This window comes from Trachurus trachurus, assembly GCF_905171665.1.
Source record: "Trachurus trachurus genome assembly, chromosome: 1".
Classification (NCBI taxonomy): Eukaryota; Metazoa; Chordata; class Actinopteri; order Carangiformes; family Carangidae; genus Trachurus; species Trachurus trachurus.
In genome coordinates this window covers 11,071,459-11,089,836 of record NC_139891.1, presented here as the reverse complement: position 1 = coordinate 11,089,836, position 18,378 = coordinate 11,071,459, and the positions used below count along the sequence as shown (strand labels likewise).

The window sequence follows — 18,378 nt, the reverse complement described above, 5'->3', positions numbered from 1 at the left end:
CGGATTATCAGCAACCCTTAATCATTACCTGGAATTAGGATTAACAGTTAATGTAGATGCAGTGGGTCATTATTACACAGCTCAGAAGCATAGGAAGGATGAACCACCACCAAGTGATCGACTTCATTCAGTACTGAAGATCATAAATCATCATTATCAACAATTTCCTGCCAAAAACGTGCTTAACTTGATTTATTGATGATTTTTTTTTATACAGCTGACATAAAATATTACAATGTATCAGATTCTGAATACATAGCACAAGTAAATATGTCTTTATGTCTTCAGATATAAAGAAAAACATACAGAAAACATGGATTCTGCTCAAATTAGTGTGTTTTTAGTACAAACAGAATAATAAATCAGCAGTCTAGCAGTGCTATTTTTCTTCACTCTGATCATTGTTTAGTAGTAGTAGTATATCACACTGGCAGGGTGAGAGTGTAAACATGCGGATCGTGTTGTATGTAGAAACCTGAGCAGTTGCAGAGTGTATCTCCTGGTCTTTGCACAGCTCAGGCTACATGGAGAAAAGAGAAGTCAGTTCCAAACCAGCTCCTCCGCACAAAGCAGTCAAGCATCAGGAAAACACTGGGCTCGCACTGCCTCTACCTAGTGTCATGTTCACCTACACACACACACACACACACACACACACACGAATAAACACACACGGGAAAGCAGTCTCCCGTAACACTCAAGCGAGTCACCCTGAACTATCTGAACGATCAGACAGAAAGCGAAAAAAGAGGGAGAAAGAGAGATGAGATGGTTGTATAGAGATTCCTAAATGGGCCCGAGGCAAGAAAGGATCACCTCCTAAAACATTTTTCACTTGCTTATCCAAACACAGACACATCCACACGCACACACCCCTGCCCGTCAGTGTCTTTACTCTGGACACTTGGGGTGTAGAAAAAGAAACGGTGTGTGGCCAAATGGCTGTCAGAAAGCTCAGCTCCAAAAGACACATTTAAAGATGCTATCTTCATGAAAGGAAGGATTATGTGTTAGTGTGTGTGTGTGTGTGTGTGTCAGGAGGCCCATGGTCTTTGAACATCTGTAAACATTGTGTGTGTGTGTGTGTGTGTGTGTTGAATGTGACCTTTTCTTTAACTCTCTCCGTCTTGGTCTCATTACCAGGCATCATCTCATACACAGAGTACCTGTTCCTGCTCTGCATCCTGACAAGTGAGTTGGTTCTGTCTCTCTGCACATCCTCCATTTACTTCACCTCATCTTCTACTTTCTTATTCGGTCTTTCCCTCACCTTCCCTCGGCAGCGTGCTACTCTTCATTTTGAGAGAACAAAAGCCAGCTCAGATACTATACTCGAGCCCACCCAGAACTTAACAAGAAAGAATCATGACACAAATCTGGTGGTTTTCCCCTTCCCCTTGGGGTAAGACAGAAATTAGGAGAGACACAGGGAAAAAAGAACAAGAAAAAAAAGCTTCAGTCACAACCCTTCAAAAGTTAAATACAGGCAGGAATGCTAGGCTGGATAACCCAAAAAACGACTCTACTTATTGTGCACTTACCAAGTTAAAGCATCTTTGTTATTATCTCTCTAATTGCAGAGAAGATAACAGCAATTTCATGCATTATATATATCTGTACTTCAGAAATTGAGAATGAAAGTGTTTTTTCTTCTGTAAATAATGTCTGTTCTTTTAAGTGCTTAAAATGAAAATCACAGGAACAGTTTCTGCGAGTGACAGTTTTTGCATTACTGTAGATCAGTATATGTCTACTCAAGTGGCAGCCATAACTCATGACCACATTAATCAGGAAACCAGTGAGCCGTCTAATCAGAGTCATTCATTTTTATTCAATATTCATGAGAGAAGTAAAGTAGACTATGTTAATATTTCAGTCCCCAACGTGTGTATTTATCTGTGTCCTGTCTACTCTGTCCTATATGCCTCTTCTTCCCATGCTATTTCTGGATCTAAAATAGCCTTTAACACATGCACACACACTCACCCTATGTGCTCTCCTCTCTGTTCTCTAGAGCCCCATGCTGGCTTTAAGATTGCTTTCAATATGTTTGATGCAGACGGCAACCAGATGGTGGACAAGAGGGAGTTCATGGTGGTGAGTCGCTGATAACCGAGAGAGGATCCATCCTCGGCTGATTTGATATGTTAATGTTCACAGGATTGACTACTCACATTACAAGAGGAAATTGTTGATTGAGATTTAATTATACGAGTAATCAGTTTGAAGCTGAAATATCAGTGTTTACACAATATAGATCTATGATAAGAGCTTCTGCTTAACAGTTGTATTCATGTGAAAGCATTTAAAAACACATCTTTTTTATTATTTCTTGCCATCATAAACCTACATGGATGGCTACATGTGTTTTTTTTTTTTTTTTTGCTGTGGGAGTGGATGGACATATTTTCAATCAAAAACCCGGCTGCAGAAGGGAAACGATCAGAATCTCTGTGGAGGCTGGAGGGAGCGGGGTGTCTGATCAGTGGGAGTGGGGGGCAAGGGTGGAAAATCCTGTGGGAGCTGACAGGTGTGGGAGCAACAATGAATTCCCACGTTTAGAGTTGAGCTCTGATTAGTCTCTGATGTTTTTGGGTCAGGGTGTGACAGCATCAGACATAATGGTTGTGTGTTGTGATCATATTTCTAAACGATGTTCTTGGAGATACATCAGTTTCTAATTTGTGTTAGAAAGGGTATGGGCAGGGTAACAGTTTTCATTGTTAATTCAAATTAATAATAGAAATCAATAATATTGATATTCGGCTGTAAAATACAAATCAATGACCACTAACTCACCGGAGACTGAATGCTGTGCAGCTGCAAGATCCTGCCACATGTGATGCAACTTTGATTTATCCTTTAATATCTGTGAACATAAGTCCCTTCCAAAGCCAAACTAGTAAACCAACACTCTCTCAGTCTTCCTGTCAGAAGCCCACTGCTGGGATCACATTGTAGACCAGCTCCAATGAGTGAATGACCTTGTGAACTCTGTAAATGTTTGTACATATGAGCTAAGCTACACTTAGAAGAAACAGGGTTTCAGATCTGGCTTTGAATCGTCAGTGAGATCCTGATTCTTTCTCTCGTTACAGCTTCAGGAGATCTTCCGCAAGAAAAATGAGAAGAAAGGGAGGAAAGGTGATGCTGAAAAGTCCGCACAGTTGGTAAGAAAGTTGCTGCACATGGAACAAGAGTCTCTCTCTTTCTGTGTGTGTGTGTGTGTGTGTCAGTGTGTGTGTGTGTGTGTGTGTGTGAGAGGATGGATACTTGAATGTAGAATTCAATTGTTTCGTTAATTGCCCTATAGCGCTACCAATCGTGAAACGACAATGGATTGTAAGTCTGTAAGGACATGGACATCAGTAATCCTGCAGCCATCCCAGTGGTAAACCTGAAATGCAAAAATCCCAAATGTCCTGGTTTTACTGAGGTTGATAAACAGAAATTGTAGAAAAGGTAACATTAGTTCAAAGGCTTCCAAATAGCTTTTGGCGTTTTAATACATCCATGACAATAATGTGGCACAACACCTTGCGTGTCATCTCTTGAAGGTGAAGTGCACTATCACACTGTAGACATGGATGTATTGAAAACGACACATCATCATCCAAGTTTTCATCTGTATTCAAGCAGATATTAAAGTTAGTTAAACCCCTCATGTAACCATGTTTAATTGCATGCTGCCTTACAGAAAGTGTTTTTTACAGTGTGGTCTTTAGCGTGACAGTTATCCCTACTGTGTTATATCGGATACACTCTCAAAAAAAAATGTCTCAGCACAACTGTGATTGACATTTAGGAACAGCACTGGCCACTTTGGCTAGAAAGTTTCCATTAAATAAATGTTTTTTTTTTTGGCTCTGATGGTAACAGTCTAAAGGGACGCTTATCTTAAAATCATAATCTGATTATCATAGTGCAGTGAAACACCAGCACTTCTAAGTGTTGCCTTTTACCACGGGGGAAAATAGATATGTAACCAGTTAATCTGAGATGACCAGAAAATAAATCAACACAAAGTTAAAGGGGACAAAGTTACAGCGTCCGCCTCACGCAGTTTGACAGTGATCTCCGGGAAGTACACTGCAACCCAGAGTGTGTGTTGTTCTGAAATGTAATCATAGATGTGTGGAAAATGACACATCCTTTTGCAGAGTGTATCCGCAGCCTCTTTCCTTGCATGTACTAACATGACTTTTACCTTCTCTCCTCCTCCTCTCTCCTCTTCCCTCCTCTGACTGCATGCTCTGTCCTCCTCTTTTCTCTTCCTCATGTCTCTCTCTGTGTGTTAGAGTATGCAGCTGTATGGATATCAGGTTGCTCCCATGAACAGCGTATGTATTCAAAACCATAACCCCTTAGTCTCCTTTCTGCCTCTTTAGATGTGAAAGAAATGGATGGAGGGGTGAAAAGAGGAAAATAGTGTTAGGAGTTTCTGCACACTGGGTTAGCTACAAGCTTTACGTTTTTTGTTTTTTTTTTGGAAGCAAAAGGCAGTATATATATTCTAAATATTCACAATAAAAGTGCAATGGGGAACTCTGTGGATACAGCAGGTGAAGCAGTCATTGTGCAAACAGAGATCTTGCAAACAACATATCTGCAACCTCTTGAGACTGGTAGTTTTTTTTTTAACCTCTATTTGTAAGGTAAGAATCCTTGTAGACATCACATGTTCTATTTAGTGTGTTTCTCAATATTGGAAAACACAATTTGAAGAAAAGCGAAAAGGTTTTTGAAATATTTGTTGCCAAGAGTTAAGTGAAAATTCAATACTACGGTTAGAGCTGTCCATTCAGTAGCCTATCACAGCTTGCACAATGCATATAGGCTGCAAACAGTCACCTGACTCACTAAAAGATGACAAATTCATCTCTAAAGCTCACTAACACACTCTAACTTGTTTGTTTAATTTGTACAAAAAAACTAAGTTTTAAAATATATTGTGTTAAGTGATGTACTGGACCATTTTTTGGTGCAGTGACTTCCTGGGGTTCCCACTGGTTGGCGGACTCGGAGCTTCCCCCTGCTTCCAGTCTTAAATCACATCTAATTAGGGACTGTAATTGTGTGGCACAAAATAGGTTCATACAACAGTGACGATTTATTACACTCAGCTTCTCCAAATAGTAAATTCTTATAATCTGTATCTGGCTAATAAAATAAAAATTGACCCTGATTTAAATAATGAACATTTTTTTCCTGAGCACTTTTGTAGCTTTCTTTAAGTGACAATTATTCTGGGATACTTATAGTTCAGTTGTTTAGTGCTCCTGTCACCCACTTTTGTGTCCTGACCTAGTCTTTGAAAAAGCCATAACCATGACCCAGTCTGCTTTGATCCTCTGTTGTCGGTAACATATACTCGTAAAGACTGATGGAGGGATGGTAAGAAAGAGCGAGAGCAATAGAGGAAGATTCAACACAGGAGTGTCCATCTGTCAGGTCAGCTGATCAGTGATTGATCGAGGGACGATGGCACAGGGTGGGATGAATGGAGAGAGAAGAGCAGAAAAGCAGTTATAGATTTAAGGGGTCAGGAGAGATGTACTTCTGAAAAGAGAGTGATGTGATTTCCAATGAGCAGAGACACTCTGAAGCCCCAAACACAATCAGACGCTGTTCATTTGAGACCATTTCAGGACACTCGCTGTGTGTTTGGCAGTGTGTTTGTTCCTGTTGGGATGAGTGGGGGGGGGGGGGGCTTAGTACAAAGAGAGAGGAGATTTTTATTGAAAGAGGTCTTGGCTACAGACATGAAGTTGCTTCTATTGTCTGGGCACATTAACATTTCCATTTTAAAGAAAGCTAATAGGTTATATTGGCCATTTGTGAGCGGTATGATTCCCTAAATTAAATAGGTTACTTAAAAAACATCAATCGAGAGAAGAATTAACCCTCTTACATATAATACAAAAGACTTTCTGAATTTACTATGAAAGGAAAACCCATTACACTGATTAATAGTTGATTACCTACTTGATCACTTAAGGCTGGAAATAACAAAACTTTTAATTGTCTCTTTTGTTCACTGGAGATACATTGAGAAATAAATACTTAGAGGTCGGCCCATCCTGAGTTGTAATGATTTCCTAATAGAGATAGAGTACAGTATGGGAAATAAATAGTCCACTAACTGCAGTACACTAGTCTCTATTTGGACTATGAGCTTCCCTCTTTCTCTCCCCCTCTCTCTCTCTCTCTCTCTCTCTCTCTCTCTCTCTCTCTCTCTCTCTCCTTCTTCCTCTCTCTCTCTCCCTTTCTCTCTCACACACACACACACATACACACAGCGGACACTCCCTGTCCTGTCAGTGCTGTGATGGATAGCTGCATTGTCACTGTGAATTTAAGAGCAGGGCAGGGTCATGTTAAAATGGCTGCTGCTGCTTCTCCCTCGAGAGGAGGACGAGGTGGGTGGTCAAGGGCTCAGAGTCATGGTTCGCCAGCTTTTTTTTTCTCCTTCTTTCTTTTTTTGACTCTATTTTGTCACATCAGAGAACAATGCATGAAGCTAGATGAATATCATTGGCTCAATTGGGGGAAAAAACCTTCTTCGTAGTGTGTAAGAATTGTATTTGCCTCACAGATCAGAGGTTTTCATTCAAATTTTATTCAGGTTGTGCTTGTGTTTGTTGCTGACTCAGCACAACGGCAAAGTAATGAAATGGTAATTTCATCGATTTGAATAGTAGTCTTACAGTGGAGCTCAGTAATCCATTTTTAAACAGTGCCACCAGAGAGTATTGAATAATTAATTTTTCTCAAATGAATGTCCCTTGCTGTGTTTTTCATGAAGAAAAGAGTTTTGTGTAAAATCTGACCCTTCCTCCCTCCATTTCTGCCCTTGTTGAACCAGTGTTTTATGCTTGCTATTTGCAAGTAAAATCACAATTTAATCAAATATTGCAAAAGCGTTGGTGCACAAAAGTTGTGCACCTTGATTTGACACAAATCTCAAACACTTTAGCTGCATTTCTCTTTCACCCGGTGGTATTTGACAGTAAAGTCATTGTTTAATATTTTCTCTGCCTTTCTTGGCCTATTAATTGTTCATGATTATATGTTTGTTCTTTTAAATACGTTTTTTTTTCTCCAAGAAACTGAAGATATCAACTTACTGTATCTGTTTATATGTAATAAGAACTGAAAGATTGAATATTGGAGGCTGGAGTTTACTCCCTGAAGTGGTTAACTTGGAGGTGAACTGACCCTGGCCCTGCTTGACCGCTCCTACAGGTGCTTAAAAAAGACAGTCAGGAGTTTGTGGCGCGGAGTTACTGGGACGTTCTGAGGCGAGGCGCCAGTCAAGTCCTCTTTTCTGACCTGGCGGAGGTACATAGACCCAACTGTCCTCTGTCCTTTTATCCCTTCATTTTTCATCCTTCACGCTTCCTCTTCAGGCCCACTAATTGATGTAAACCCTCTAACTATCCCCCTAAGCTCAGAGTAATGTAGTCCTATCAAGCTTGGCCAGAATAACACCAGAAATGTTACAAGATCAAAGCTTTGCTTGACATATGAGCATTGAAGGCTTTAAACTGTGACTTTTGGAGCAGTTATATTTAGCCATTCCTAGATGTTCATATGTGACCAAAACTGGGTATATTATATCAAAAATATTCATGGCTACAAGAGAACTGTGTTTTCCAAAACTCATTCTGGTTTGGCTTGATACTAATGATATAGTATGTAAACTCAGCTCGTCATCTTTCTTTGCTTCTTTCCAAAATGCTAGGTCAGATATACCTGCTAATCTTTCCCAGCACTGCTCTTTTTTTGTCCCACACCTCATTCTGCTATGTACCAGTCCTTCACCACAGTAGCTTAGATTCCTTACTATCTCACAGTAGAGTAGAGAAACAATGATCAATCCATTTCCTTTCCCATATGACATCATCTGTTTTGATGAGCTCTAAAATACTTCCTTGTGTTAACCATTATGATGTCCATTACATTAATCTTTTTTTCTGACACCGAGAGAAGTTTGTGGGAAAATCGTTCTTCGCACTTTTAAACTTTGCATGGGATAATAATCTGAGCTTCTTCCAAAAAGGGTCTTTCCGTTCTTCTAACCCATCTCATTGTGTCAGTCACTAACTAATGAACAAATATGACAAGAAAATTGTTCTTTGTATTTGTTCTTGTACCTTTTGTGGTGTGTTAGTGTGACAGAATTGATCCATTCATATTAGTCAGATGATAGATCTCCATATTCTAATGACCTGTTTCTGTTTCTCACCTGCCTCCTGTCATTTTCATTCTGCTTTTGTATGTGTATCTGTGCCTTACTATCTGTGCCGTGCGGTGGCTAGTGTTGTAGCTTTGGTGTCAGATCATTCTCAGTTTACTCCACATGTGTAATGACAGTGGTATACAGTCATGTGACGGCTGACGGCAGAGCACATACAAAAACCATCCGATAGCATCGAACACTTACACTGAATCACAGAATATATGAGTAGTGGTGACCTGAACTATATGAGGCCTGCAGGCTAGGATAGGAAGTTGTGCTTTAGCATTTAATGTGAATGTAAGCATACTAACATACTCACAATGACAATACTAACAAGCTGATGTATAGAAGATCTAATTTTATCATCTTAGATTACTGCACTAGCATGCCAACATTTGCTAATCAGCACTAAACACAGAATACAGTTGAGCCTGATGTCATTACTTTTGTAAGAATTTAGTGATAAAACAACAAAATTGACAAATTGATGTTGAAGTAAAACAAATGCCAAGCTTGCGGAGGTGCTACAGGAAACATTGATTAATTCTTTCTAAAAATTCAATCCATCTCATAATTGTTTAAATGTTTCAGTTGGGGGTACAGTGATAGACAGACCAACCAACCAACAAGCATTTCAGTCCAATTTAGCACGTCTTAAATTCTGTTAAAAAAAAAAAAAAAAAGACTAAAATCAAAACATTTTACAACCTCTTACAAATGTCCAGTATTTTTTCCTTTTTCATTGGCTCGTTCATGTGCAACTCAAATTGCCCCTCTGATATGTCAAATGCAAGGCAAAGGTGCTGGTAATGATTAATAACAGCTAACGCAGCGCTAGCAGGCTAGCTGCCTAATGACAGGCTGTGCACTGAGGTGGCAGCGGAAGCTGAGGTGGAGGTAATGACAGTGGGGTGTAATGGGGCTGACCTTGTATTTACACCGAGCAGCCTTTCATCTGCCGGGATTTCAGACGGACAAAATGGACGAATCAGACAGAGGGGGAGGCAGGGGTGAGGAAAATAAAAGCAAGAAAAACAGGCATATTGAAAGTGCGAAGGATTACAAAATGCATGAAATTAAGTAAAGTGAGAGAGTGGCGACAATAAAAGCAAAACAGCATAAATCAAAGAAAATACAACCCTGGGATTGCAACAAATCACTTAAAGGGATAGTTCACCCAAAATTCAAATTTCACTCATTATCTACTCACCCTCATGTCAACTAAGAGCTGTGAGAATTTTCAGAGTCCTCCGTTCCTTCTCTGAGTTACGGGGGGGTCTGCGCAGCAGTATTTGTCCATATAATGGTTGTGAATGGACACCAGAGCTCTTCGTCCAAAAAGACACACCAAAAAACATCCAAATACCTCCATACTGCTCGTCTGTAATGTCCCTCTTGTATTGAAGCCCCGACATGAGAAATTGTTCCGAAAAAAATTAAATAAGTCTATATTTTAAGCTTGTTTGTAGCGGAAGCTCCCAGTGTCTCAGTTCACTGCTCTGCCTGTGTAAGTGCAAATCTCACGTGATTTGCACTGACCGGCGGAACAATTTCTCATGTCGGGGCTTCAATACAAGAGGGACATTACAGACGAGCAGTATGGAGGTATTTGGATGTTTTTTGGTGTGTCTTTTTGGACGAAGAGCTCTGGTGTCCATTCACAACCATTATATGGACAAATACTGCTGCGCAGACCCCCCCGTAACTCAGAGAAGGAACGGAGGACTCTGAAAATTCTCACAGCTCTTAGTTGACATGAGGGTGAGTAGATAATGAGTGAAATTTGAATTTTGGGTGAACTATCCCTTTAACCACATTAGTAAAAAACCTCGGGGTAAAGAAGAAAAAAAAACAAGGAAGAGATAAAAATCAGAGACAACAAACAGGTGAGAGAGGCCCACAGAAGATGACACAGGTCAGCAGGGAAAACAAATGTTCAGGAACAAAGTGGGTGGAGAGAAAAGAGGTTTGGGAAGCACATTTAGGGGAAAAGAAAGAAGAAGGTTGTATTTAGAGAAAGATGTGTTTACTCAACAGATTAGTCACCATTATACCTCTTTGCTTTTGTCTGGAGAGGGAGGGACTGACTGACAGGCAGAGAGAGAGAGGGAGGGAGGGAAGGAAGGAAAGAGCAAATCACCCCAATGTTTTTCAAGTGAAGAGGGTACTGACAGGTAGTATGAGGAGAAAGGAAATCAGAGTAATCAGATCAGGGGCAGGGTGAGAGGAGAAATATGATAAAAGAGGGAAAGAAAAAAAGAGAGAGAGAAGGTGGAAGATAAAGATAGGAGGGAGGTGCAGGGCAAAAGAAGAACCACTCATGGGAAGGGAAAGGAGGATGAGCTGTTTTTACCGTGGAAGGTGGGACCGACTGACAAACGGACAAACTTGACGAAAGACGGACAATGAGCTCTTCCTCTGGGGTGTTAGTCACTGATAGAGAGCATGAGGAAGACTGTTTAGAGTTTACATCAGTAATGACTGTTTTTGTCTTTGACTTGGAGATCAAAGTCTGCTGAAGCTCACACACTCACACTCACACACGTAGATGGACAAATGTGCACACCAGCTGTTGGCTCGTGCCTTGTGGGCGTGGTAACCATTACGTCCTCGTGGGGATGATGAGCTCACACCTGTGCTGCCACACTTCCAGGAACGATAAGCTTGTTATGATCAGTTTTGGAGTCACGTCGGTCTAACCACAGTTACACAGAAATGGGTTCTTGGAGGGCCGATATTTTTACCAACGTTTTTTACTAGACCGGCTGAAACACTGGCAGCTTGACTGTCAATTACTTCAGGGAACTAAAGTCAGAACAAAGTTACATTTTCATCAGCCTACTAAAGTTAAAAAGTTAAAGTTAAACCATCAGAGATTTCCTCTGGTTATACATCTCAATTAAAATAAGAAATAGATGTAATAAAAATAGATGTACTGATAAAAAACATCTCTATTAGGTAAGGAAGAAACATTGATCATGTTAGAAGGTTGACTAAATATTTGAGTACAAAAAACAGTCTAATAATTATATAATAAATACACAAGGTTACCACCTGCAATACAATGGATTTCCCTCAGGTCTTCCACTTTTTAGAAACCTTCAGTTCATTGATTTGGTTTCAACAACCCCCAATCTTAACTGTTTTGACTGAATCTTGCAAATATTGGACTTAGATTTGCTGTAGGCCAGAAGTAACTCCAAAAGTGTCTGTTTACATGTTCAACTATAACAACTTGATAATGGTAAAAGTATGTCAATATGGATAAATCTTGGAATTAGAGTTAGGATAAAGCCTCTAATCTACCGGGAAAGTGATCCATTGTGAATTCAGGATGTATACATTCTACTAAAGAAAAACAAACAGTTTTGAGACAAAATGTTTTAGGCTAGAAAAACAAGAGGGAAATCTAAAGATGAGGAAAGAGGGAACACCACCTGGCTGCTGTCTAGATGTTATGAACAGCTCATGTGTCATAAAGGCACAAGTTATGAGTCAGAAATGGGACAAAGAAGTAAAAACAGTTTTGTCCTGTTTGGCCATAATCAGAGGCTTAATTAAAAGGCCCTCAAATAGGCAAGACGCGGGAAACAAGACACTGAAATGATAAGTCTGTAACTGTTTCAGTTTGTCTGTGTGAAGGAAACCTTCTTTCCATCCCTAATCAAAGACTGAGAAACCAGACTGCAAGTGAATCAGAAACAGACAGAACGCCGGGGGTCACGCTGATGTTGGTCGTAAGACAATAGGATTTACTTCTAGCGTTTGTCTCCTGGCAGATACTTTTATCCTGTCAGTTACCAAACTGCATCCATTACAGCAAGATCTACTACAGGGAATTTGGCATTCGGTTGGTGCCTTAATCTACTGCATCTCACTGTAGAGTAGAATTACAAATGTTCATGCAAGCAAAACTGAGATGTGCAATCTGATTTAGCCAAATCAGATTGCACACATAGGGACTTTTGCCAGTGGAGTTTTTTAGTTGACTAATCCCACAGGGAACGATATGATGGGGAATTTGGGGAAGATGATGGGGAATAAACAAAAAAAAAAGTCTTCAAGTCAAAATGAATATAAATATTGAGGCATCTAAAAACATTCAAATTGAATAGTAGCTTGAAGTACCCATAGTGAATAAAAATAATCAGAACAATAGGGTCTAAAGCTAACAAAATGTGGAACTACAGATTGATCACATATTTTGGAAACTAGGGGAGGTTTTTGACATATTAATGTAGCCATTAGCCTACCTTTTGATATGTTTCTCTTTTATTAATTAAAGAATTCCCACCGGATCGTAACTTTAAATAATGTAACTTAAACTTTAGTACTTAAGTTTCCAGATCAGTATACCTAGTCTTCTCTCAGTTATTATCCCTGCAGCGCTGTCATATTCATTTGCTCATTTCTGATAGAAATGACACTGTGTCACACCAAACAAGTATAACAAAAACTACCTCTTGACTTGAACGCACCTTTTTTTCCTTTTGTAAAACCTGTGTTATCTTGTTTGACACTTTCCTCTTACCCCACATCGGATTTTAGGATTTTACCCTTGAGGTAGAACCCCAAGTGGCATCGTGGCAATGATGATAAATATGATGATGCTGATGGAAATGGCACAAACGCACTCCCCCCTCAGAAAGACATGAGATTTCTTCCGATCTGATGTCTGCATATTCCTCAGCATGGCCATGGATTTGACGGGGTGTGGGGGTTGTTGGGTGGGGTGGGGCATGGCAGGGAGAGAGAGAGAAAAATGATGACCTTTGAAAGTCCTCTCTTTCTGCCCTGGTGCTGGCTGACACCTTTTTTCTGAGATAGACATGTTAGCGAGCATAAACACAGTGGGACACACTCAGAGGCTCGTGTAAAGTACCCATGTCACCCTGTGTTGACCTACAGATTACAGCAGGAGCAACTTGTATAAACAGGACAAAGCCTGTTGAATGGGTTTTAAATGACCAGGGTAATTGAGTGAACGTGAAATCGACGGCAAGGAAGATAAAAGGACATGTAAACACAGTATAGGAAAAAGAAACAAACAGCGCAAAAGTCTTAAAATTGCATCCATGGCTGTCATTGATTGATGGAAAAAGGTGGAATCTGCTCATATTATCTGCATTTGTGCTTATGTGGGTTTTTTTTTTAAATGACTGCTGTTTGTGATTTGAGGCTATGTTCAGGTGTGTCAATGTGGCATTTGCAGAGAAACGCATGGGATGTGGTGGCTTTAATGTGTCTCTGTGTGTTTGCCAGCTTAGCTTTATGTTTATGTCTGTTTGGGCCTTAGCTGTTTTTCCAAACGTCTTCTGTCCCTCTTCTCTGTCCCTCACCCCTCACCTATGCTCTCCCTGTTGAACACTTTGTCTTTCTTTCTACATATCTGCTGATCTCCATCCGTGGCTCAGTGACTATAGGCATGAGTCTGTTTTCCATTGTCTTTTCTTTGTGTACTGCTACCTGAGCACTTGTTTTGTGTGTATCCGCCAGTCTGTTGGCCTGTGTTTCATGCTGCTGGAGCAACATCCCTCACCAGTCTAGGCTGCATGGACAAAATTTTGCTCAAAATCTTTCACTTCACAAGCCTTTGTCCACTTTACATCTTTACCCTATTTCTATTTTACACATTTACTGAAACCTCATTCAGGAGGTTATTGCTGCCTAGACTGGTATGATGTCATAATGGCCGCTGACTGTTTGTCTGAGCTGATTCATTTGATTGAAAGTTAGTTTTTGGCTCATCTGGTGCACGTCCCGCACCCGTGCCGCAGAGACCTGCTTCCTGCTAGCCTGGCACCACAGTCGCCATGTTGGATTGATGATGGACTTATCCTGCCCACTGCCTCTCCTCCAATCACAAGGCGTTAAGCTCATTGATTAGTTGCTCATTGATCCTCTCTGTTATTCCTCCCTCTCTAATGATCCGTAGCGAGCAGATGAGAGTGTCACGATCGACACCACCCTTCTGGTCCATTTCTTTGGGAAGAAAGGGAAGGCAGAGCTTACGTTCGATGACTTCTACAGGTACTGGGCAATACTGTATATTCAATTGACATCACAAAATGATTGCTATGAACAGTCGTGACCAAATCACAAAACAGAGACATGCCAACTAAGTCTTTGGTTACAATCTCCCTCCTCTCCATTCCCTTCCCTGACTGTTCCTCAGGTTTATGGATAACCTGCAGACAGAAGTGTTGGAAATTGAGTTTCTGACCTACTCTAAAGGAATGACCACCATCAGTGAAGAGGACTTTGCCAAAATCCTGCTGCGCTTCACCAATGTGGAGAACATCAGCGCCTACCTGGAGAATGTCCGCCAGTGTATACCTGATGAGAAGGTACAGTACATGCACGCAGCTCCTCACAGGCCGAACAACACACTGATGTGATGAGTGAAAAGAGCAAGATTTGTTAATAACAGAGAATAACAGATACATATCCTAGCCCCTTTATCTATCTGTTCAACTTGTTCTTCTTCCTCTGTGAGTGTCTCCACCCTCCACCCCACCAGTGTCCATAATCTCCCACCTCAGTCTCTGCCCGAGGCTGTTGTGACTCTCCACACTTCAGCGCTCGACTGCTCCACTTGACTACACACAAACACTCACACACACTTGATAGCACTTCCAGACACATGTGAATCTATCTATCTATCTATCTATCTATCTATCTATCTATCTATCTATCTATCTATCTATCTATCTATCTATCTATCTATCTATCTATCTATCTATCTATCTATCTATCTATCTATCTATCTATCTATCTATCTATACACATTCATTTGTAGTCCTTATGCAACCCAACTCTATTTCTGTCCTTCCCTTCTTTCCTTTTCATGCTGTGGAAGAAGGAGGTTGGTCTCTGCCTCGTACGACACAGAACCTGCAGTTACAATCTGTCTGTCTTTCTTTCTGTTTCTTAAGTTGTCACCTTTCTTTTGATTTAGCCACATAGAGGATGGTTAGGTTAAGATACACAGCAAGCTAGGCACTTTTGTACACTTTATTTGTTTTGGATTTTGTTCTTTATGTTTATTATTATTGCTGCAATCTAGCTGTCAGTATATTTGGTTTAGAGAGATCTTGATACATAGGAAAGAGCATGTGACACTTTTGCACAGTCATTTCAAAACCAAATATGATTTGTTTTCTTTACATAAATAAAATCAGTCACAGCTTCGTCTGAACAGCCAGCTGTGTGTTGAATGGCTTCAGCTTATTACTGTATGCAGCTACGTCCAGGTTCTGACACACTGCAAGACGACTGCTGTTTGGTTAATCTTTCATATGCACACGCAATCCTGCCATTAATGACTTCTTATGTCATTAATGTCTATTTCATGGTTCCTTTTTAATTTTCGGTCAGCTTATATTTCAGACATTATAGGTGATGCGCCTGAAGGAATGTTGTGTGCACGTGTAATCAAGGCTCCGAAAGAGTCATCATTATCATTTTCAAGTTCTTCCGAGAACAAGGATTTTGTCAGTGTGACTCCCTTTAGTCAGTTTGTAAGCTGGTTAGAGTTTTATTGCTTCTGTTTTGTTTTGTTTTTTCCTGCTGTTTTAGGGAATTACCTTTGACGAGTTCAGATCCTTCTTCCAGTTCCTCAACAACCTTGAGGACTTTGCCATTGCAATGCAGATGTATAATTTTGCATCTCGCTCCATTGGACAAGGTAGGGGGCGAGTGGTGGGAACCTGTGCTGCAGACACTGAGGGTTCCTGACTATACAGACATCCTCTACGGCTTGATGCATAGTACGTGGCTAAGATGCTCAAAAATGATTTGCTTTCTCTCTTACCAGATGAGTTTGCAAGAGCAGTGTATGTAGCCACTGGGCTGAAGCTGACACGTCACCTTGTACACACCATCTTCAAGATTTTCGATGTAGATCACGACGATCAGCTTTCCTACAAGGAATTCATCGGCATCATGAAGGACCGGCTGCACAGGGGGGGCAGGGTGAGAAACTTTGTGTGACAGATACAGAGATTAACGTCACTTTTAACTATATGACTTAGACAAAATGCCAGGGGGTTGACTAAGGAGTGGTAGAGGAGAGCATGACGAAAGTGTTTCTTAATCTTAAATACAACACTCGGCTTCGCTTCACCTGTTCTGTGTCACTATTTAACACATTCTGGAAAAACATTGTTTGAACATTAGTGAATGATCTCAACAGGGCAAACCACCAGCAGTGATTGTTGTTGCTGCTGCTGGTTCAAACCCAAATGAAAAAAGTCTCTCTCTGTATATAAAATCTATATACTCTATCTACTACATATAGGCTTTAAAAGGCATCATTAACCTAAATTGCCACTGGAAAAGAACCCAAGTAATTACAGTAAATGAAAAATCTAGCCAAAATGGAAATGACAAATGAAAGAAATTAGAAATGTCAGTGTGTCTCCAGTGGCACAATATTGAAATAGTTATGGAGCTTTTCAGGAGTTCAAGTTTATGTATGTGCCACACAGAGCGACAGATTTAAGGGAGACCCCTGTAACAACTTACTGTACAGTGAATGGATAACACTTTAATGAAGTGATGCCATGGTGCTGTTCCCAAAGAGGGACACTGCCCTCTAGTGGTGTATTCAGATGCCCTACCACATATCCAGAGGCCTATTTCCTCCATGACATGTTAGATATTTACAAGCTATTTTTTTTGCGTGAAATGCTGCAAAAAAATCACTAACATTGCAAAACAGTAAAACTACAGACTGTTGTAGGATCTGTTCTGTGTTTTGTCTTGGCCTCACAGTCTTGGCTTTGTAACAATATTCTCTTTTTCTATCTTTCTTTTTCTCTCCCTTCTCCTTCTTGTACTTGCATCCTCATTCTCCTCTCTTTTTGCCACACATCTGTGCTGCCATCATCCCAACACCACTACCTTAATCTTCACTTCCATCCTCCCCTCTCCCCTGTGACGTCTATCCACTCAGGGCTATAAAGCTGTGGCGCGTGCCACCTCTTTCAAGTCCTGTCTGAAGAGGGAGCTGGCGAGCAGATAAGTATCACTCCCAACGACAGTAAACAGTAAATGTTTGATGGAGCACATACAGTTTTTAGCCATTGTTGTACAGTACGTCTACAATTTTAGTCACTGAAATAATAACAGCTGTAGCCACATTAACATGTTTCACCTTTTCTCCCTCATGTTGCCATTTGATTTAGAATATGACTTTTGGCAGCAGTATGATGATTGTCTTCTTTTTCCAGCCTTAAATGTAATATATGGTTCTTTAAATTAGGAAAGATACGTAATAGTAATATGGAAATAAACTTAAAGGGGTTAACGGAGCTCACTATTATAGAAGAAGGACCTTTCACATTTGTTAGCTAAGTCTCTCTGTCAGAGTATACACTGAGAGATAGTGTGGATTCCTGGATGTCTTCATTTAGGTCAATTGAGAATATGAGAAAGCTCATGAACATTACACTTTGTGCCATTAAAAATGTTTTCCCCCAATTCAATACTTTCATCCAGAAACAGGATAGCATAAAAAAATCAGCTCTAAAATTATATTAAATGGTAACTGAAATGTCTCACTTTGCTCCAATGACTTTTCCTCCGATGACGTTGCCTCCCTTTTGCTCTGTGTTCACCAGGTAAAGGGCCAACGCTACAGCTCCTTCTCCAGCTGTGTCCGCTCTGAGGCCAGAAGACAAGTGCATCAGCTCTGGAGGAGGTACAGGGAGAAGTCGTAGACAAGGACACAGACAGAAGACAGAAAAAAAAGATGAAGAAAGATCATTAAAAACAGCCAGATGATGGGATGGATCAGCTTTGACTTCAGCCAGCGGCCTGAGTTAGAAACAGTTTGTTTTCAAGAGCAGATCTTCATGGCAGAAAATCTACAAGCATGGCTGCACACAGCTGACTGGTGCTCTCTATGAGGATAATAAGTGACATGACCATTTTATGGTTGTCAGCTTGATCTGATACCACTCATCCTGAGTGTGAGTTACATTGTAATAAGACAAAATAGAATTAGAAAGAAAATTTATTCTCCGAGCATGGCACCTTCACAACAGTTAGTGAAACTGCACCTAATGATCATTTTTCATTTTGGATAGATATGTCTTCTTTTGTAGTTTGTAGTATGTTTTAATCATATCATT

At 40.4% G+C, this 18,378-nt stretch overlaps 1 protein-coding gene across 1 annotated transcript in view; it reads left to right on the top strand.

Moving 5' to 3' along the window:
* Positions 1 to 18,162, top strand: part of micu3a (mitochondrial calcium uptake family, member 3a) — a gene marked incomplete at its 5' end in the record, with an annotated part of 29,822 nt that extends 11,660 nt beyond the window's left edge. The window contains 11 exons of the mRNA XM_083972400.1: positions 1,144 to 1,191; positions 2,015 to 2,097; positions 3,099 to 3,170; positions 4,299 to 4,340; positions 7,246 to 7,341; positions 12,791 to 12,805; positions 14,178 to 14,272; positions 14,418 to 14,589; positions 15,821 to 15,929; positions 16,059 to 16,216; positions 17,866 to 18,162. Of these exons, the coding sequence (XP_083828526.1) occupies positions 1,144 to 1,191; positions 2,015 to 2,097; positions 3,099 to 3,170; positions 4,299 to 4,340; positions 7,246 to 7,341; positions 12,791 to 12,805; positions 14,178 to 14,272; positions 14,418 to 14,589; positions 15,821 to 15,929; positions 16,059 to 16,216; positions 17,866 to 17,964 (989 nt within the window). The 3' untranslated portion in view covers positions 17,965 to 18,162. The remainder of the gene's footprint in view (positions 1 to 1,143; positions 1,192 to 2,014; positions 2,098 to 3,098; positions 3,171 to 4,298; positions 4,341 to 7,245; positions 7,342 to 12,790; positions 12,806 to 14,177; positions 14,273 to 14,417; positions 14,590 to 15,820; positions 15,930 to 16,058; positions 16,217 to 17,865) is intronic.
* Between the last annotated feature and the right edge of the window lie 216 nt (positions 18,163 to 18,378).